Source organism: Phyllostomus hastatus, unplaced genomic scaffold, assembly GCF_019186645.2.
Source record: "Phyllostomus hastatus isolate PE091 unplaced genomic scaffold, TTU_PhHast_1.1 phas_scaffold_501, whole genome shotgun sequence".
Lineage (NCBI taxonomy): Eukaryota > Metazoa > Chordata > Mammalia > Chiroptera > Phyllostomidae > Phyllostomus > Phyllostomus hastatus.
This window is the reverse complement of record NW_025334033.1, coordinates 28,021,921-28,043,925: the sequence shown is the minus strand read 5'-3', so window position 1 is coordinate 28,043,925 and position 22,005 is coordinate 28,021,921. Positions and strand designations below refer to the sequence as shown.

The following is a 22,005-nucleotide window of genomic DNA, read 5'->3' as shown; positions in this document are numbered from 1 at the left end:
CAAAGCTATTGCTGAGGTTTTAAGCCTGGATAATTAGCAGGTTGGTGGTAGTATTACTAGAAATGGGAAAGTTGGGGAAGAAATTTATTTGGAGTTTGAATTTAGTTATCTTAAGTTTGAAATACTAGCAGTGTATCTCAGCTGAAGATGACTAGTAGGCAGAGGATAGCTCTCAGAAGAAATCCAGAGAGCTTTTGGAAGTGGAGGCACGGACATGACATTGATGATAATGCTTAAAGAGCCCTCTTTATTCAGGGTAAATCTGCCCATCATTTGTGTGGTAGAGTAGTGAGCTTGGGAGTTAAAGGGCTCTGTTTCGCCCCAAACTTAGAGTAGGAGGAAAAAGAGGAGGAGCTGAGAACTTGATGTTGGTTTATCCCAAGACTTTGGCTATAGAACATTTAACCTTTGGGGGTCTTTCTCAAATACAAGTCTTGAAAGGATAGAGATTTTTGTTGTTTTGTTCTGTACTATATTTCTGACACCTAAAACAATGTCTGGAATAGTAGGTATTTTTGATACATAATGGGTTGAGTGAATAAATGAATCTGTCTAAATGAATCTGAATGAGCACAGATGAAGTCAGATGTTTAAGTTATAGATTTTAACCTCCCATGAAAAATAAATTTGAAACTTTTCTTCCTGCTTCTTTTCTTTTTCACAGAGAGCAGTTCTACCTCACTTGGCAGTCAGAATAGGGGCTAGACTGTCTGTCTAAGGAAAAGGTGCAGAAAACACAACAGGATCTGGATTCAGGCAGTTGTGTTAGTTCTCCATCACAGTGAAAATTGTCAGGGGAAAATGGCTTTGGTATAGGTCGTAGATGTTTTGGATTGAGTGCTGTCTGGTTCCTAGATGCGGTAATAGATCTCAAAGAACTGCATTTAAACTCACCTGTGTTGGCTCTGTCTTTTAAAACTGTTACAACATCAGATTCTTAGGAACAATTGTTGAATATTAATTTTTACCCAGCTAGAAAACTGTAATTAAATCATAAGATTGGACAGAATAAATATTCCTAAAAACTAGATCCATTCGGAAAGATTCCCATGGGTTAGTCTTTTCTGTCATTTTCACTCTGGCTCTGTGTCTTTCCCCAGTTCCAAAGATGGTAAATCTTCCCATGGTTTTGGTTCTTCTCTAAAGAACTCCGCGTCCCACAAGAAGGGGACGAAAACTTTCATACTGCTGCTTATGTCTACCTGGCAAAGCTTCCCTTGCATTTTCTGATCCACGTCGATCAGGAAGTAAGACCTGCCAATATCCAGAGATCTGATATTAGAGTATGTTGTGTTGTTGAAGGTTTTATTCAGTGTGCTTGTTCAAGACATTAAATATAAAACATTGCATTAAGTAGGATATACACGCTTCCTGCTCCTTCAGAACTTTGAATCTAAGCTTGTGACAATCTTATACTCAGGTAAATGCTACATAGACAGGTACTACCATGCCTCGGCAATTTTGATCATTTCGTTTTCTCCCCTTGACTCCTTTTGTCTGGTAGCTTTTCTGTGGGCACATGAAGAAAGGGTACTTGGCCCAGAAGGTTAGGGAGAACAGATCTTTTTTGAGGTTGGAAAGAGTCCTATTTCATCAAGAACCATTAAACTTTTCCAGACGTGGCATCCTATCCCTGATAATATTGACTCTCAAAATATTGCTTAATTAATTTTTATATATGTAGCACATGTTTAAGGAAAAGAGTTTATACTTTGTAATTTTCTACTAGATGAGCCGTTCACTTGCAAATTCTCTGTTTTGACTAGGCAGGAAAATGATCCCTCATCCTTCTAGAACTATGTTTAAACTAACTCAGCACCTTATTAACACACCAGAAATAAACAGCAAAACCTGAATGAGTCCAGTCATGCTGAGTTCTAAAGAAGATGTACCTCCAGTAAAAGAATGGTTCGGATTTATTTGTCTGTGTCTACACTCCAAGGGATTAGATTTAAGGAATGTATAGACTTAGAAAAATATGTGGTTTAGTGCTGTGGTGCTTACTGCATGTTATAAGCATAGCTGTTCCAAAGGGGAGATTAGACCAGATTTGTAAGTAGCCAAGATGGTCACAGATCTTCATAAAATGAGTATCTTTTATTATTTTTTTAAAGTCCAGTAGCCTTTTTTTAAAAAGCTGATTAATTCTATATCCTCTTCCTTTTTACAGAGTACTCCTTCATTTTCAGCGAGGTTTAGAGTTTGCTGGTTGAGGGGGTGTATGAGTTTGCGCAAAGATAATTTGCATCTGCACCCGTGTGCAATTTCCTAACTTGCTGCCTGCTATCCATCAGGGGCCCGGGTGTAGAAATTTCACACTTGCCCTGCCCCCCTCCTGCATGGAGCTCAGTGCAGAATGGGCCTGTCCTTCCTCATTTCCGGGTCTTAACTTCACAGGGGACACTGAAGCAAGCCAGTGGATAAAATGCAGTCTTTTTCTTAGTTTCTCCTGTTCTAGCACCTAGTCACTGCTGCTCACCATTGCTCTTAATTCTCTATGCCGTATTAACAGTTTTCTTGTATGTGCATTCCTCAATATTTTTTTTATTTCAGCAGACACCCTGTATCCTGAGGGCACTTCCTTGTAGGAAGGTGATCCTGGAGTAATCCTACCTAGATAAATAATGATTCCCTAGGGAAGGTACCTTATACCATTTTGAGTAGGAATAGGGCAAGGGTTTATTTAAGCAGTGAGTTTTAAACCTCTAGATGGTTCCCGTGGTTTTTCTCTGAGCTCCACAGAAGTGATACTGTCATCTCTGTGAGCTTGCATAGCATTGAGCTTGGTAATAATTTCTTCCAAGTTATCAGTGATTCAAATATGTCACTGACACATGATCAAGTATGTATTATAGAATATGGGAGGTCACTTTAGTACACATGACAGGTTACACGGAGTAACCTTTGTTCAGCATGGGAAAATTGGTTCTATTTTATGAGCTTAATAGAAGGAAGTTTTTATTTTTATTGAAGTGTATATTTCAATAACCATGCCAGCTTTGGGTACCTTGGAAGTATTGTAACAGATAATATAATATAGTATGTTTATTGCTAACTTAGTCTCTGCTCTTGTTTTTTGTTTCTCAGCTTTTTTTTTTTTTAAGATTTTATTTATTTTTAGAGAGAGGGTAAGAGAGAAAGAGGGAAAGAAACATCAGTGTGTGGTTGCCTCTTGCACACCCCTTACTGGGGACCTGCCCTGCAACCCAAGCACGTGCCCTGACTGGGAATCAAACTGGTGACCCTTTGCTTCACAGTCTGGAGCTCAATCCACTGAGCCACGCCAGCCAGGGTTCAGTCTCTATTCTTATTAACTATAGCTGAAGATTATAAAATGAGGTCTTAGAAGACTGACAAGGGAGGCCCAAATGTTCTGTGTAAAAGTATTTCGGGAACAATAAATAGTGAAATGGATAAAATTCTTTGTGAATGTAATCAAAATTAATTTTTCAAAATAGCTTAATGTGAAGAGTAGGATTGTTTTGTTTGCTACGCAGGAGAAAGATGATGTGCCTGCCTTTTGCTTCAGACCAGTATCTTTGTCTCCAGTAAGAATTTGAAATAATTTTTAAGGCATAGATAGGGGTGGTATCTGAGGTGTTCTCAAACTGTGTTTTCCTGCGCTCTTGTTAGTGTCTTCTCTCCTTTTTTGGCCCTTAATTCCTGCCAAATGGCTTCTGGGAGAAGTTTGTTTCCTCTGCCCTGGGTACAGGTGGTGGCTTGGACTTCTCACACCAGGCTTCTATGTTTTCCCTGAAGTATTTTTTGTTAGCTTTGCCTTTGATATATGCCATGCTGGACTGCCGCTGCTTGTTTCCATGCTCACCTACTGGACATTACCAAGCATTTCCACACCAGTTATACAGTCACAACTGAAATTTTTGAAGTGTCCCTCCAAGGAATTCCCACTGCTTGAGATTCATGCTGCTACCTTTAGGGACTCACACACTCCTTGTGGACCCTGCCTCTCCATTAATGCAGAGAGACTGATTTTGCTGAATGCTCTTCTATCCATGGACGCTCCTGATGTTGTTTTAGGTACACACACATGCGTGAGTGATCTCTAAGAGGGAAGGATTTACATGCCAGTTTCCTCTTTTGGTTTGCCCAGCTCCTGTGCTGATTATGCCTAGTCATAACCCCTGCATGCCCAGCATTGCCTAGAACACATTTCAGGGGAAGGCACATTGGCAGAGTACTGTAGTTGTTGATAGTCCTTGGTTTCATCTAGCTCCTAGGCACTCAGTTGCTTTCTAAAACTGGCAAATGGCCCTTCCTACTGCCCTTAAATTTCCAAGCCCTTAAATTCCAGAAAAGAATAGCCATAGAGCTCAGCATTACGATAAAAGGCAATTTCCAAAGTAATAAACCTTTCAACCCCAGGTTCGCATCTGTCACTTGGTTTTGTTGCTTCCAGAGGATACAGAAGGCATTGGAAGGCAATAGTACAGGGTGGTGTGGTGTGCTTTTCCTTTGTCGCGGTTGGAAGCATTTATGAAGCAACTGGGAATGTTAACATTTTTCTCTCTCTAAAATATAAGTAGCACATTGCCTTAAGGATGGAAATGAAGTGTGACTTTTAGCCCTTTGAAAAATATCTTTCTGTTTGCATTTAGACAAAAATCTTGATTCTTTTTTATTTATTTAGCTAGAATGAATATAAACAAGTACATAGCCCTGTGAATAAGATAGTAATATCAAACCAGATTTCTGATATATATGTCAATAAAAATTGAAATAATAGTTGATTAGGAATTTCTTTCATTACACCTAGTTCACATGAAACAGAAGAAGATCATCTTTATTGCTTTAGAGCACACATTTTTTGTTTTGATAAAGTGATCTCCCACCTTATTTATCAGACATGACCCAAAATTACTCTTAGCTGTTAAACAGACAAACAAAGCAAAATCCTCCCTGGCTAGTGTGGCTCAGTGGATTGAGCGCTGGCCTGAGAACCAAAGGGTCACTGGTTCAGTTCCCTATCAGAGCACATGCCTGGGTTGGGGGCCAGGTCCCCAGTTGGGGGCGTGTGAGAGGCAACCACACATTGATGTTTCCCTCTCTTTCCTCCCTCCCTTTCCCTCTCATTGAAAGTTAATAAAGATATTTTTTAAAAATCCATGCCAAGAAGAGGAAGAAATAATAGTTGGTCAGCTGTACACTAAGCAGACACTCAGCTGTACACTAAGGTTTTCTTAAACTTAAAAGCATATGGACATTTTATGTACATTTCTTGCAAAATAGCACTCATGAAAGAAGTAGTTGCATTGAACACATATCATAGAACCCAAAACAACACCCATTGGCTTATAAATGTCTGGATATTTTTTAAGCATTTAAATCTTGAGAACTGACAGTTCTGTATAGTAGTTAAGGAGCTTAAATAGTCTACCTCAATATTACAAAAAAAAAAGTCCTAGAGAGAACTGAAGAGGCTATCACTAATAGGTATTAGTTATAGACATTACTTATAATATTAGAAGAACAGATTTATCCCCAAATCTCTAGTAGTGAGAATAGTGAGATTAAGTGCTCTGAGAAAATGGACATTGCCAGTAAGTTATGTAAAACAGTTATGATTAAGTTATAAACCACAGTGTCATTTTGGAAAATGAAACATCTGAATCCCTGTTGGCAGAAATAATTGGAGGGGGTGTATATTTTGGGTAGCTTGGGTTCTCTCAAATGTGACCAGCAGTATGAAACCAAACCCCCCATTATAAGAGTATATAGCAAGCAAATTAATACAGCTGCCTCATTACAGAATATGCTCATTCCCTGAGGAACATCAGAAAGTGTGGCCCAGTTCCTTTATAGTGCTGTTACCTGTATGACTTCATATTCCATTGACAAAGATGAGTAAGCTGTAGCTGGTATATGAGGCTTTTAAAAAAAAGTAAGGAGCTCTGGCTGGTGTAGCTCAGTGGATTGAGCACAGGCCTGTGAACCAAAGGGTCACCAGTTCAATACCTAGTCAGAGCACATGCCTGGGTTGTGGGCCAGGTCCCCAATAAGGGGATGCACGAGAAGCAACCACACATTGATGTTTTTCTCCCTTTCTTTCACCTTCCCTTCCCCTTTCTCTAAAAATAAAGAAATAAAATCTAAAAAAAAAAAAGTAAGGAAAGCCTTTTTGGTGACTTTATAAGTAAGCTTAAAACAACTGTTTACAACAGAAAGGGGAGAGTGAACATGGAGCCTTAAACCACTACTTCACCACTCTTTTCTTTTTTACGGAATACAACATTTATAGCTTGGAGCATTTCTAAGATTTATAGAATTCTTACTGGTTTCATGCAGAGCAGCAATATCATATCGTAGCCCCTGCTGCTGTTTATATCAGCAGCAATTAAAATTTGATTTACTAATCCCTCATTGCTGCCTCTCCAACTCCTCGTTTTTCATTTTTGTAGAGCTTTAGGACTGTTACAACTGAGCATCATGATGTTAACACCTCCTCAGCCATCTGGCACAGGGGAAGAGGCACCTAAACAGATTCTTCAGAAAAAAATCACATATGAGCAAGATCAGAATAATGTGAGATTTAAAAAAGAGGTGGAGAGCGCCTGAATGATGCAAAGGTGAAAGCACAATCCAAAAAGAGTTCCAATGGAAAGCTCTCTTACTGGGAAAAGATCTGCCTTTTGCTTTCTAGAAGAAAGTAATTCATAGTGGCATCTAAACTTTTTCTAATTCCAGACTCAGGACTGTTAATTAAAGGAATCAGGAAAACATTATAGCCTTCTTTTTCCCCCATCTTTTCATATTCTTTATCTATGAACCTGCTTTTGAAGAGATGGTTTATTCATTCTTTTAGCTAAGAAAGCATATTCTAGCCACTGCCACAGCTCATTTTCTCTGGGTTGAAGCCTTGTGGAGTTTTATGTTAAGAGTAGTGGGCTCCCTATTTAAGGAAAAGGCATATTATCTTGATTCCTAATGCTGGGAATTTTCTGTATTGACTGCTGTCTGTTTAGATTGATAGATTGATCTTTAGTCAGTGAAATGATTTGTAAGTATGATTATTCATTTGTTCAACAGGCTTAACATTCTGAATTTGGTCTGCTTAGTGGCTACTGAAATTTTATTAATATGGAAGCTAAAAGGTGGTTCCAAATTTTGATTTTTATGTATTTATTTATGTTTTACTCTTTTTGGTGATTTTTTTCTTGTGTCTTGGGTGAGGACGGTGTGTTGCATGAAGACTGTCATATATCGGTTCATCAGGCAGAACTGAATATAGCCAAGCTAACTTTTTCCCAGTGCTTTGCAGCAGTTGTTAATTTAAAATCCAAAACAAAAACAAACCCTCAGGGTTGCTAATGTACTTGATTTTGTTATTTCTTGCTGTTGCCTCACCTTTCCTTCAATATCTCGCTCTCATGCTTCCTAATACCTGAGCAGACTGCATCATCAGAGCGCCGAGGAGAGTGGGAAATCCAGCCCAGCCGGCAGACCAATACCTCGTACCTGACGTCTCACTTGGCTGCAGACCGCCATGGGGGATCAGTGCAGGTATTTACTGCCTTTATTGCCTTTTCCTGGCCTTCCCAGATTGGCTGGTAGAATGTTGGCTTTCTTCTGAAGCTTGGGCTCTTGTAGAATGGAAACTTACAGCAAGGTCGAGGTACCTATAGAAATAGGTAACTGAATATCTGTGCTGATTCTCTACCTGCATGGACTTGTAAGAGTCACTTGTTGAGATGATTGCTGGTTATTGTCATTGACTAAGAAATGTCTGACTTCTGATACTGATTTCTACTTAAACTAGTTCTACAACCTTGATCCACTCATGATAGACCATAAAAAATAATGTCAGGGTACAAGTATGTTAGTGTCCAGTCTGAATTGTAAAGGCCTGAAGTGTATAGAATTAAGTATTTTTGGATAGAGGACTGCGTATGTAGTGCATTCCATGATGCTATGTGCCTTGGTGCATACGGTGAGAATGTTACTTAGTCCTAGACAGCTGTTTCTGAGTGGGTACCCAAGTGGTTGGGTGATTCCTATTTTCTCCTGGAATAAATGTGGCCTTGGGGAATTATTTCTGACTTCATTTGGATTGTTGTGAATCTCTGTTCTTCCTAATACTTAAGAAATACTTGTATCTCTTAACTTTTCTTATGTCACAGTCCTAATCTTAACCAAAATGTTTTTCTCATGTTAAGTGACACCACCAATTGGAGCACAGAAGTGAACCCAGAGCTGCCAAATAGAAATTTGTACAAAGGGATAGACAAACCTTTTGCACACAAAAATGCATCTAGATAGGCTTGATCGTCTAGGGTATGCTCTGGACATGGAGTGATTCACTGAAGTTAGGAGACAGCTTTGGCCCTATAAAAACCTCACAGGAACACCTAGATAAAAATGATGGATTAAACATGGAAATCTGTTCTCATGCCCTCCTGAAATGACACTAAAAGAACGATAAAGCAATTTTTTTAGAAAGACATAAATCCATATAAGGAGGGAGAAAACAAAAGAGGAGGCAACAGCAACAGAATGTTAGAAGCTGGAGAGCAGACAGGCAGTTATTAAATGACTTAGGGTTCTCAAGCAGATGGAACCCTGTGCCAGTAGAGGGGAAAGCTGAGAGCCTGCGAGCATTGGGGAATCCCCAGAAGGCTCAGTAGTTGGCCTTTTTTAAAGGTGAGGTGGGTGTGGAGGGGCATGTGCTGAGATAATGAAGATTCCTTAAAAGTCTGTTTCAGAAGCCAGAGGTCCCTAGATGCTCTTCCCCATTCTCAGCAAAGATCAAAGATTTATTCTTTAAAAAGGCAAAATAGAGGGTCTCTATATTAGGGGGGATGAGGTACATTTGGGCGCAGAGTACCAGCCTGATAAAAAATGGAGATTAGGTGAATGAGTGTGTTCTGATGTCAGCTTTCGTTTAGTTCTTCAGAGTGCTGATAGCCAGGTCTGCACTTTCCAGACAGGAGATCGAGTTGGCTCTGGGGAATCTGACCAGCCCAAAAGAAATCATCTGAGCTTGCTTTCAAAACGGTTTCCCCTAATGAAATAGCCCAACCAGATCATTCTGCAGTGAGATCCATACTTTAAAAGTCCCGCCCCTGCCCTCAGAGTGCCTATTAACTTTGCATTCTCCCACTTTTACATATGAGCAGACAGTCAAGGAGTACCAGACGTCCAAGGAATGCATGTATTAGACCAAAGCAAACAACAGCAACAACAAAAACCTTACTATAATCTCCCCAGAAACAGAAGATAGGTAATTGTGAAGCAAGGAAAGGAAGCTGATTTCAAAAGGAACCCTCTTATGGCAAACAAGCAAAAAGACAGACCTCTTGGAAAATAAAAACATAATAAAAAAGTTAAACTCAATAGTTTGGAAGATAAAGTTGAGAGGAAGTCTCTTAGAAAGTAAAGAGACAGAAAGATGAAAATAGTAGGAAACAATATAGCATTTAGGGAGAGTCCAGGAGGTCCAATTTCTAATAATGGGGGGTTCCAGGGAGAGAACAGAGAAAGTCAAGGGGAGAAAATCATTAACAAAATAATTTCCCAGAATTCATAAAGACTATTTCCAGATCAAAGAGGTCCACCAAATGCCCACCATAATGGATGATAGAACCATACAAAGGTGCATCATTGTGAAATTTCAGAACACCAAGGACAAGTAAAAGCCTTGAAGGTCCCAGAAAGAAGCTTGACAAGCTTCCAGTCATGTGTAAAGAAAGGATCAGGATTTAGTATAGCTTCAGATTTCTGGTTGGCAGTACTGGGAGCTGGAAACCAATGAACAGTGCCTTCAAAATTGAGGGGGAAATTATTTTCAACCTAGAATTCTGTACTCGGCCAAACTGTCATTCTGGTTGGAATGTAATAGAATAAAGGTGTTTTTAAAAATCTGTGGTCTCGAAAATTTTACCTCTCATGCATCCTTTTTAATGAAGCTACAAGAAGATGTGCACTATGAAAATGAGTGAATAAACCAAGAAAGAAATAAATATATGGGATCCAGGAAGAAGAGATCCAACCCAGAAGAGAAGTAAAGGGACTCCCAAGTATAATGGTGAAGTCAGGAGATCCCAACATAGGATAATCTGTCCCAGACAGAGGTAGTCACAAGGCTTTATGAGCAATTTTATCAAAATGATGGATTGACCAGGATGCCAATGTGTCAGAATAACTTGAAAGTAACTAATGTATAAAAAGCTGAGTAGCCCTGGCTGGTGTGGCTTAGTGGATTGAGCACTGGCCTTTGAACCAAAAGGTTGCTGGTTCGATTCCCAGTAAGGGCATATGCCTGGGTTGTGGGCCAAGTCTCTGGATGGGGGTGTGCAAGAGTCAGCCAACTGATGTTTCTCTCTTACATTGATGTTTCTTGCCCTCTCTTTCTCCCTCCCTTCCCCTCTCTCTGAAAATAAATAAAATCTTTTTTTTTAATAAAGATAAGTAAAAATAAATTTTAATAAAAGATAATTAACTCCAAGGAAGACAACTTATACAAAGAAGGAACGATAACCATAATGTACTCCATAATGCAGTGTAAATAACTTTTAATAGTCATGATGCAAACACTACCAGTTGATCTGGTCAAAAGTACAGGATCAATTATAATGGGAGAATAGATGAATGGAAAAGTTGGCTATAATACCAAAAATGATGATTTAAAATGCATGTTATTCAGAGATATGTAAGTAAAAAAAAAAAAGAGTCAGCTATCAAAGAATGGGAGATAGTGGAATCGGGGAAAGAGACTGAGCAGTTTTTTGTAACAGTCCTTGTAGAAATACCTAATTCTTTATGCAGTGTGCTTATATAACTCTGATAAAAGTAAAACGTAACAATTAAAAATACATATATAAACATTAGTTTTTGTCGGTCACATTTGCAAAAACGTATAAGTTTTATAATAGCTTATCCTTCTGTTGAAATGTGAATTACAATTATTTTGGAGGGTAATTTAGTAATATCTATTAAAATCTTAAACATCTACACTTTGCAATCTAGTTAATCCAGTTTCAGATAAATATCCCTCAGAAATGCACAGATACTAAAGAAATATGTTCTAGAACATGGCTGTTAAGAGAAATATGAGTCACAATTGTAATTTAAAATTTCCTAGTAACCACATTTTAAAAAGTAAAAAGAAACAGGTGAAACTGATTTTAATAATATATTTGACCCAGTATATCTGAAATAGTTCTAACATGTAGCCAGTATTCAAAATGCTGGAACTAGCCCTGGCTGGTGTGACTTGGTGAATTGAGTGCCAGCCTCTGAGCTGAAAGGTCACAGGTTGGATTCCCACTCAGGGCTCATGCCTGGGTTGCAGGCCAGGTCCCCAGTAGGAGGCACGTGAGAGGCAACAGGTCAGTCTCACACGCTGATGTTTTTCTCCCTCCCTTCCCCTCTCTCTAAAAGTAAATAAGTAAAATCTTCTAAAAAATATTAGAAATATTTTACCTTTTTTTAAATTAAGTCTTTGAAATCTAGCATGGATCTTACACTTACAGAATAAACATCTCAATTTGGACTAACCACGTTTTAAGTACTTAGTAGCCACATGCAGCTAGCAGCTATTGTATTAGACAGTGCAGCTCTAGAATGTTTATTGCTGGCTTGTTTCTAATACCAGAACATCAGAACCAGCTTAACATTCATCAGTTCAGCATTAACTAAACAAATACGATGCTCACATACAGTGGAGAGAGAAGATCTCTGGGTATTATAGGAATGTCCGAGATATGTTGTGGAAAAAGCAGGTTGTAAAACAGTATGTAAAATTTGGCCCCATTTTTATTTATTTTCATATATGTATGAAAAAAATATAAAAGAGAATATACACAAACACATATATATTAGTGTATGCAGAAGAAAAAAGAAATAATGTAGAGGAGGGATAGGCAAGCACGACCAGTGGACCAAATCCCACTCTCTGCCTGTTTTTGTACAGAAAGTGTTATTAGAACACGGCCGCGTTCATTTATTTACATGCCGTCTGCGGCTGCTTTCACGCTGCAGTGGTGGCGTTAAATAGCACTGGCACAGACTCTGTAGCCCCAGAGCCTAATGTATTTACTCTCGGTCCTTATATGTAAATACTTTGCATATCCTTGTTCTCAGGGAACATATATCAAATTTCCCACTAGTCACTTCCACATAATATCCCTGAAAACTTGTGATTTTTATGTTGTCTTTTTAAATGTTCTAATTTTTTCATAACAAACAGGCTTACTTTATAATTGGGAAAAAAAACAAAGATAGATAATAATTTTAAAAGGGAAACACTTCATAGTCAGGCATATTTGGACAGTTTTGTTTACTAGATTTGTGTTCTTAGAACATAGGGGTACTCATTTGGACGGTGTTTCCTGTCCACTCTGAGGGGGTGTCTTTAGACTAGAATTGCAATCAAAGTTTTTGTCAGCACTTTCAAAAAAGGCAGCCTTTCTTGACTCCCTATAAACTAAGTTCTGCCACCTTCTTTGACGTTTGGATAGGGGACAGATAGTTGTGCCACTTCCCTAATATTATGTTAAACTCCACTGTTCCCCACTGTGTCTGCCTCTTTGATTTTAGCCCTAACTTTTATAAGATGATAAAGGTTATGCTTTTTTTGCAAACCAGTTCAGTAGTACCTTCTCTAACACAACAGATGCCGGTATTTCTGAGTTGTCTCACTTCCCAAGGGTAGTGTGTTCAAATCATGCTTGGTGTAACCTTGATGACCTGCAGATACCATGACCTGTTAGGAGTGCGGAGCTCTGAAGTGAGAGAAGTTCACTCTGATGAAGAGCATGGACGCTTCCATTCCAACTTATTTAACAGGCGGGGCCCTACATTCCCATCCTTCCAGTATTCCCATGGGTGTTCCATATGTAGGGGCCCAAATTCAGGAAGACAGTATATTTTTTGTTGTTCAGAAATATGACTCTAAAGTTGGTTAAATTAAAACGTGGGAAATACCTGTAGGTGATCTAGTTCCAGCCAAGATGGAGGCATAGATAGGTACGCTTCACTTCCTTGCACAACCAAAAGAAAGATAACAACCAATTTAAAAACAAAAACCAACCAGAACTGCCAGAAAATCAAACTGCATGGAAGTCGACAACCAAGGAATTAAAGAAGAAACATTCATCTGGACCAGTAGGAGGGGCAGAGACAGGAAGCTGGGATGGAGAGGACATGCAACAAGGCGGAGGCAGGTGGACCATGTGGTCCCACATTCGAGTACCAGTACGCCAGGAGGAATAATTGGGGAGCAAGACAAACCGCACAATCCAGGGTTCCAGCGCAGGAAATAAAGCCTCAAAACCTATGGGGTTGCTTGCGGTGGTGGGAGAAACAGTCTCACGGGAGAGTCCATTGGAGAGGCCCATGGGATCCTAGAAAGTACACAAGCCCATCCACCTGGGAATCAGCACCTGAAAGGGCATGGTCCACATGAGGGAAGTGAGGGAAGTGACAGAAAGTAGGGCGAGAGCCGAGCAAGGTAACAAATGGCATTGTTCCCTCTCTGACCCCTCCCCCACATAAAGTGCCACAATGCAGCAAGGTGGGTTGCCCCACCCTGATGAATACCTAAGGCTCCGCCCCTTACAAGGTAACCGGTGTGTCGGGACAAAGAAATATGGCCCAAATCAAAGAGCAGATCAAAACTCCAGAAAAAGAACTAAGCAAGGAGGAGATAGCCAGCCTATCAGATGCAGAATTCAACACACTGGTAATCAGGGTGCTCACAGAAACAGTTGAGTATGCCGTAGAATAAAGGAAGAAGTAAAGTCTATACAAAGAGAAATAAAGAAAAATGTACAGGGAACCAACAGTGAAGGGAAGGAAACCAGGACTCAAATCAATGATTTGAAGCAAAAGGAAGAAATAAACATTCCACCAGAACAGAATGAAGAAACATGAATTCAGAAAAATGAGGAGAGGCTTAGGAACCTCCAGGACATTTTTAAACATTCCAACATCTGAATCATAGGGGTGCCAGAAGGAGAAGAGGAAAGGCAAGAAATTGAAAACTTACTTGAACAAATAATGAAGGAAAATTTCCCCATCTGACAAAGGAAATAGACTTACAAGTCCAGGACAATCAGAGAGTCCCAAAGAAGTTGTACCCAGGAAGAAGCACACCAAGACTCATGTAATTGAGTTACCCAAGATGTAAGATAAGGAAAGAATCTTCAAAGCAACAAGAGAAAAGGAGAGAGTTACCTACAAAGGAGTTCCCATAAGATCATCAGCTGATTTCTCAAAAGAGACCTTACAGGCAAGAAGGGGCTGGAAAGAAGTATTCAGTGTTAGGAAAGGCAAGGACCTACATCCAAGATTACTCTATCCAGCAAAGCTTTCATTTAGAATGGAAGGGCAGGTAAAGTGCTTCCCAGATAAGGTCAAGTTAAAGGAGTTCATCATCACCAAGCCCTTATTATATGAAATGATATAGGGACTTATCAAAAACTATGAACACTAAAATGACAACAAACAGAACTTTCAACCACTGAACCTAAAAAAAAGAAAAACAAAAACTAAGTAAAAAACTAGAACAGGAAAAGAATCACAGAAATGGAGATCACATGGAGGGTTATCACTGGGGAGAGGGAGAATGGGGGGAAAGGTACAGGGAATAAGAAGCTTAATTGGTAGGTAGAAAATAGACAGGGGGAGGTTAAGAATAGTATGGGAAATGGAGAAGCCAAAGAATATGCATGTACGACCCATGGACATGAACTAAGGTGTGTATGTGGCCGGGGGGGGGCGGGGAATGCTGGAAGGTGCAGGGGTGCCGGGCAGAGGTATATAAAGGGGAGAAGAAATTGGAAAACTGGAGTAGCATAATCAATAAAGTATACTTTAAAAATGAAAAATAAAGCATATAGGAAATACCTAGACATATCAAGGGCCTAAGACTTACGAATATCATATAACATTTAGTCAGTATTTATTGTGCTCAAATCTTTATAATTTTTAATTATTTATAATTCTTGTTGAGTTTAGTATTATAGCTAGAGAAACTAGAGAATTACCGAATATGTTAGTTGTGAGAAGTATGATTGAAATGTCGATTATCGGCTAAAATACTTCTTCTTTAGGTATACAGGTCTGATTTTTCTTCCCATTAATATTTTGAAAAATGGGACGGATAACTCAAATTTTTGAGATTCTCAAAAGGCATGTTACCCATTTAAAGACTTAAATTCAAAATAGTTTAAAATATTTCACCTTAGTCTCTTCTTTCAATGATAATCCCATAAAATATTAATTACTTTATTCTTGTGTGATATAAGCAGAGGAATGTGGGATTAATTTTAATAGTGATTCCAACAAAATAAATACTAGTATTCCAGATATACATATAAATTTTTTTTAAATGACATTATACTACCCTGGCTGGTGTGGCTTAGTGGATTGAGTGCTGGCCTGTGAACCAAAGGGTTCAATTCCCTTTGGATTCAATTCCTAGTCAGGGAGTGTGCCGGGGTTGCAGGCCAAGTCCCCAGTAGGGGGTGCATGAGAGACAACCACACATTGATGTTTCTCTCCCTCCCTTTTTCTCTTCCCCTTTCTCTGAAAATAAATTTCTAAAAATGATATTATATTTTTTAAATTCTGTAGAAAAAGTATAAAAATATTTTCAAATACTAATAATTTATTAGCACTGTTTAAAACACTAATGATTTATTTATAAGGTTTTTATAATTTTTCCCAATTGCTGTCCTAGATATTATTGTACTTAGTAATTATGAAGTAGGTAAGACCAAGGTTATTGGCACAGCCAAACAAAATGAGAAACCAAGGCTCAGAGGATGAGCTAAGCCTGGAATCCAGCTCTTTGGTCACCTGCACTACTGTTTTTTCCACTGCACACATAGGCGGCAGCTCAGTGGCTTGACAAACTGCACCTCCATTCTGAAATAATTAAGTGGATGCTCTGAAGGCCCAGGAGTTAAGTTTAGGCAACTGGTATTAAGGTTTATGCCTGATTCATTTGAGACCAGATTCTCACTGATACAGACAAGATGTCTAGTCTGTAAAATGAGGATAACCTCTTCTTTCAGTTGCCTGAGCACATTACTTGTGGACCTCCACAGCAAGGAGAAATTAGTGTGAGACGTGTGAAACGCCACAAGCAGGTCCCATGACCCAGAGTCACCAGGTCATTTGCAGTGGTGGTGCAGGCTCCTGCTTTGTCCACGTCAATAGAGGCCAAGACATTCTATTGAACATCTTGTATAGTTGCTGAATTGTTCGTTAGGAAACTTGCTGTGATTTCTCCTGTTAATCCTTGCACTCACAGAGTGATCTTACAGCACTAGCACTAGTGTGCAGCCAGAACGTTCCCACGAAAAGCAACCGCAGGCTGAGGAAGTTAACAGGACAGCATTGGGGTGAGGAGCTGTGGTTCTCCAGTCTGCAAATCCTTTCTCCTCAACCTTTAGTTTTTGCTGGTTTTTCCCTAACTTTTTATCTTGAAATTTTCAAATCTACAGAAAAGTTGGGGAGACGGTGGGCAAGATGCAGTGAACCTGTGTATATCCTTAACCTAGATGAACAAATTATTAAGATTTTTTTACCATATTTGTTTTAATTCTGTGTGTGAGGGTTTAGGGGTAAGGGGAGTGTTCACCAAACTATCTGAATGTAAGTTGCAGTCATCACTACATTTTATATCAAAATACTTCAGCCTGCATCTCCTAAGAACAGAAACATTCTCTCATGTAACCAAAACACTATTTTCATAGCCAAGAGAATTAATGATACTTCTATAGTAGCTAATGTACACTTCATACCATATTTCCCCCAGTTGTCCCCAAAAATAATTTTACAGTGTTCCAGATTTCATCAGTGTTCATGCATCGCATTTGGCTGTTATTCCTCTTTGTCTTCTTTCAATCTCTTGGTCTCAGATTCTTAATCTGTTTTAATTTGTAAAAGTCACCCTGTCTGAAAAGGAAAAAGAAAAGATTTTTTTAAATTTATTTACTTTTAGAGAGGGAAGGGAGGGAGAGAGAGAGAGAGAGAGAGAGAAACATCAATGTGCGATTGCTGGGGGCTGTGGCCTGCAACCCAGGCATGTGCCCTGACCGGGAATCGAACCTGCGATGCTTTGGTTCACAACCCGCACTCAATCCACTGAGCTACGCCAGCCAGGGCTAAGAAAAGATTTTTTAAAGACATATTTGTTATTTGAAGAGTCCAGCCTTTTTGTCCTATAGAATGTCCCACAGCTTGGATTTGTCAGTTTGTTTTCATCACACTTAGATTCAGAAAAAACTTGTTGTGGCAAGATTACTACATATAATGTTATACAGTATTTATTATATCATGTCAAGAGATAAGTAAGATCGGATGGTTCCATTAATCAGAGATGCTAAATTGGATCGCTAGCAGAAATTTGGGTCTCCCTTGGGTAAGTCCAAATTTAATGTTGTAGGTTTCTTTAACCATACAGCATCGTTTTCATTTTTAAAGCATGTATTTATTAATAAGGACAATAAATATTTCTAATTTAGTAGTAATGGTGGGCATACACTGCTAATTAGTGTTGTACTTAACCTTGTCTGCCCTTTCTTCTTTGAATAAATACCCTAAAGACTGTTTATACTAAGCATTTCCTCCCACCTTCCTCTCTATGACTCTGCAGGAAATTTTTACGAATTAAGTGCTGATAAAGACCCCAGAACTAGAGGGAGATAAGAATAAATATTTATGTGGAGGGGAATGAAAGGGGGAAATGGGACAACTGTAATAGCATAATCAATAAAATATATTTAAAAAATAAACACTTATAAAGGGAGAATAACAGTAATATGAATATTTATTGAGCCATTGCTATGTACCATGGCCCAGGCCTAAGCACTTTCTGTAGATTGTCTGCATAGTAACCCAATTAGATAAGCAGCACTGTGTCTGAATTTTACAGATTAGGAAGCTCAGGCACAGAAAGATTGAGGATCTTGCCCAAGACCCACAGCAAGTAAGTAGTGGAGCTAGGGTTCCAACCCAGGGCTGACTAGGTCCAGAGCCCATTTCTTACTTACTGTGCTATGCTGCCTCTGTTACTGTGCACCAGGTACTGTACCAGACACTGCCTTACACATATCCTTGTATAATTTCCACATCAACCTATAAGAAACAGTCTCAGCTAAATAAAGTCACTTACCCAAGTGCATATGCTATCTGAACCATTTATTCTATTTTGTGGTTCTCTCCCATGTTTCAGCCAAGATCCTTAACAGCAGAGTGGTTTGTGCAGCGGGGTCCCTTTTCCCACTCCCCAGCACCCACATAAACAGGAATCATGTGCTGGAAATGAAGCCAGGTGGCAGAAGCAGCTGCACAAGCAAGAGAAGCCTGTTCGGGTCCACATTAACCAGATGACAGGAGTGAGAACCTTCAGTTACAATTCGGGGACCATCAGTGAGACATGGAATGACACTGAACCTGAAATAAAGGTTGTTGAAATACGACTGGTCTTCCAAAGGAAAGCGTTTCCTTACTGTCCGCCCTCTCACCAGAGAGGACATGGCAGTCTTGTTATTTGAGTAATTTCAAACCGATGGTCAAAGCCATGAAGAAATTTCTGAAGGAAAGTTTGATTGCTTATAGTTTCTAATGCCCACTATTGATTTCCTCTGTAGAGTTTTTTTAGCATCATCACTGAGTCGATATACAATTACAGTACAGTAAGTTAAGAGGAGCACAATTAGAGTAGTATGGCCTATTGCATAGGGTTTTTTGTGAGGATTAATTTTACACATACCCAACACACACGCACGCACTGTAGTAGAGTCCCTGACACAGTGTAGGCCTTCAGTGATTATCGTTATACGATTACACGATTGAACTTTATGTTCTCACATGATAGGGTCTGGGCACCTTTCCTGAATTAGGACAGTTGGCCACTTAACCCAGGAAAACACACATTCCAGATACTGCCTGACTAGTACCTAAGCTAGAGACCAGCTCTCCCTTAGTGGCCCTCTCTCTGGCACCGGCAGGAGGCTCCTGTTGTCATGGCGTCTGTCACACTCTGTCTTTCTGTTTCAGGTGGTTAGCTCAACCAATGGAGAGCTGAATGTCGATGACCCCACGGGAGCCCACTCCAATGCACCAATCACAGCTCACGCCGAGGTGGAGGTAGTGGAGGAAGCTAAGTACGTTCATCTTTCATGGGGGCTCTCAGAGACTGAAAAATCTTTTATCTGTCTCTTCCTCTCTGTGTGCTGCTCATCTCAGACTGAATTCGTCATGCTTGTGTCCACAGCTTTCTCGTTTTGAACATTTTATTTTTTGCATGGAACCCTAAGGCTGCTGCTGCCCTTCTTTAGTTGTGATTTCTGGGAGGCAGTCAACGTTTTTCTGGTTCACATGGGGAAGAAGACATAGTGAACTAAGAGAATCGTGGTAGAAGACCTACAATAAATAGTAGTCATGAGGCTCTTGGCACCCTGGAGGTTCTTGCTCCCTGTGGGACACAGAACAATCTGCGTGTCTCAGCAGTAAGCCCGGCCGTGCTGCATAGCATGGAATTTCTGGTTCTCGGCTAAGCACTCTGCCTGTATAGTCCTGGAGCAAGGGTTTCAGGGCCATTTTGTTCTCACTTCAGTGATTCTGGTTTCAGAGGGACTCAAATATGTCAGGCAAGAAAAATAGCCTTTGTGCCTATGAATGAAAGGGTCTTGGAAAGGAAAGGAAATCACACTAATCCCAAGAGGTCGAGGAGATTACCCCGCTGCCTTTTCTGCTGCTCTTGCATGTGAATGTCTTGCCCCGTCCATACCACCAGCCCCTTGGTGCTCTCTGCATGCTCTGTGTTTAAACTCTGAGAATATGGGGTGGAAGGTGAAGTAACTGCTGATGCTACTACAAAAGCAGCATTTCTATCACTTTGTTTCCTTTTTGCCCCATCCCAAATTCAGATCCAGGTTTAACCTGCAAGAAGAAATGAGGTAGGAAGAGAGAAAGTCCTTTTACCAATCAGTAACTGCTGCCAAGCCTGATGCAGATGTTTATCTTGTAAATCCTTTGAGACATTCAGGCTATCCCAGTGTCCTGTTCTCAGAGGCAGACAACATATTTATGGGGTGAAATTGTATCCTAAGTGGTCTCTTGAGCCTCCACATAACCTAACTACAAGCCAGAACCTGCTTACACCTCTGGATGTCAGGCGGTGAGGCCAGTCAAGACCTGCTTTCGTCTTCCTTCCACACACACTGTGTGTGGCAGTCCCTGCTGCCCATCTGTGTGCTGAGCTCATGTTACTTTCCAAAGGTCCTTTTCTTAGAAAGCCAGGACTTGAGGGTTGCTACCCAGTAGATAAAAGCAAGTGAGGATGACGTGGACTCTACCCTGTCAAGTCCCTGCTGCATATAGGCAGCTTCAGATGTTCCTCCCCCAGTTTATATAAGGCCTCCGTCTACATAAGGATGGCAGGGGGAGTTTTTAATGCCAGGAAGAGACTATTTTCAGTAAGGAAACATGCTCCCTGTCCTCAGGTACTTTGGAGATTTTAATGGTATTCAGTTTTTCAGTGTCCATGACAAAACTCTTACTCTCCCAAGTAAACAATGCGGTGCTCCTTCACTGTGGGTTCTCAACCTTGCCTGCAATTTGGAGTCACCTGGCACTTGTTAGAAAATACGAATGCCTGGATCCTGGCCCCAGAGATTCTGCTCTGATCTGTCTGAATATGACCTGAGCGTCGGGAATGTGCGAAGTCGAGGTGACTGGAATGTATAGCCAGGGTCGGGAACCACTGCCCTCGGCGTGGTCTGATCCAAACATTGTGTGGGCTCGAAAGATGGCTGCACCCATTGCCACCCAACCTCACTTTCAGTTCACCATCATGGCTGTTACTTTGAAGGCTAGAAGTTTAGCTCTGGTTTTAATAATGTACTTTAAATACCAAGATGGAATGGGCTTTAATCTTATAATATGCCCTATACAGGTTTATCTTCTGAACCCATTCATCTCATTTCATTTCAGTAAATGTGTACATTAATTGTGTATGTGAGTGTGGTGTTTGTGTCCTGTGTATAAGATAGGGAGTCACTCACACAAAGAGATTCCAAGCTAGTATATTCTGCTTTGGTACCACCTAAACTCTAGGACGTAAAGTGAGATTAACGTCTCCCCATTTAGCAAAAAGGGACTGCTGTGTCTCTTCGCCACCAGTCTTAGATCTGAGCCTTCAAGATGTAGAAACCAGAGGAAAGCGATTGTATTTGGCCGAGTGTCATCCAAAAGCTTATAGCTCAGGTCATTTTGTGTGCTGGCTGCCCTAGTGATTTCATGAGCTACCGGCCCATCTTGCCCAGGGAGCTTTCAGGGCACAGCCGTGTTTTTCTTCTCGACCTTCTGTGTGTATTGAGGGGGAGAGGAAGGCGGAGCCTTGGGTTCACCTGCTTGCTCGTTTTCATGGGAAGAAGTCACAGCTAGAGTAGAACAGCACAAGGTGCCCCAAACAACCCCCCATTACATTCAGCTGTGGTGTCATTTGTTCCTGCAGTCTGCTTGTGAAAAAAGGGGCTGTTTACTGTATTAAGATTCAGCTAAGGTACTGGGCAGACTCTGAAACCTTCACTTCTAAGCTCTTAATTTGGGTTTCCTCACCCAGCTTGTTTTGTGTAAAGGAGGAGAGAAATTCAGGGTCTTAGTTTTTGTTTCATTTATAAAATGAGCATCTAATTTCCTTTTTCTCTGGCTGTAGGACACTTGTCCTTGTTTAAACTTGATTAGAAGGGTAGTGAGGCAAGGCTGCCTTTTGGTTGACTTTAGGAATTTTTGGTTATCCCCTGACTTTAGCAAATACAGGACTCATTTCCCCTGAAAATTAACAAACATGGGATTGGGCCCTTCTCTGGCAGTTATACCTGAATTGAGAGCAGTGACCCTCCTCGCTCTGAGTCCTGTCCTCACAGATAAAGTGTCTCCCGGGCCTCGTTTCCCCCTTAGAAGAAAAGCTAACTGCTCGCTACCTTGGTCAGGCATGTTAGCCTTGCAGAAAGCCTCGGGACCTCTCTTTCC

General features: G+C 40.3%; 1 protein-coding gene across 3 annotated transcripts in view; it reads left to right on the top strand.

The window, feature by feature from the left end:
- The window catches only part of CSNK1G1 (casein kinase 1 gamma 1), a 164,107-nt gene that overhangs the window by 131,933 nt on the left and 10,169 nt on the right, over positions 1–22,005 (top strand). For 2 of the 3 annotated variants that reach the window (XM_045822459.1, XM_045822462.1), the window contains 2 exons: positions 7,408–7,518; positions 19,027–19,133. In XM_045822459.1, the coding sequence (XP_045678415.1) occupies positions 7,408–7,518; positions 19,027–19,133 (218 nt within the window). The remainder of the gene's footprint in view (positions 1–7,407; positions 7,519–19,026; positions 19,134–22,005) is intronic. The other variant, XM_045822461.1, reaches the window with a different exon arrangement.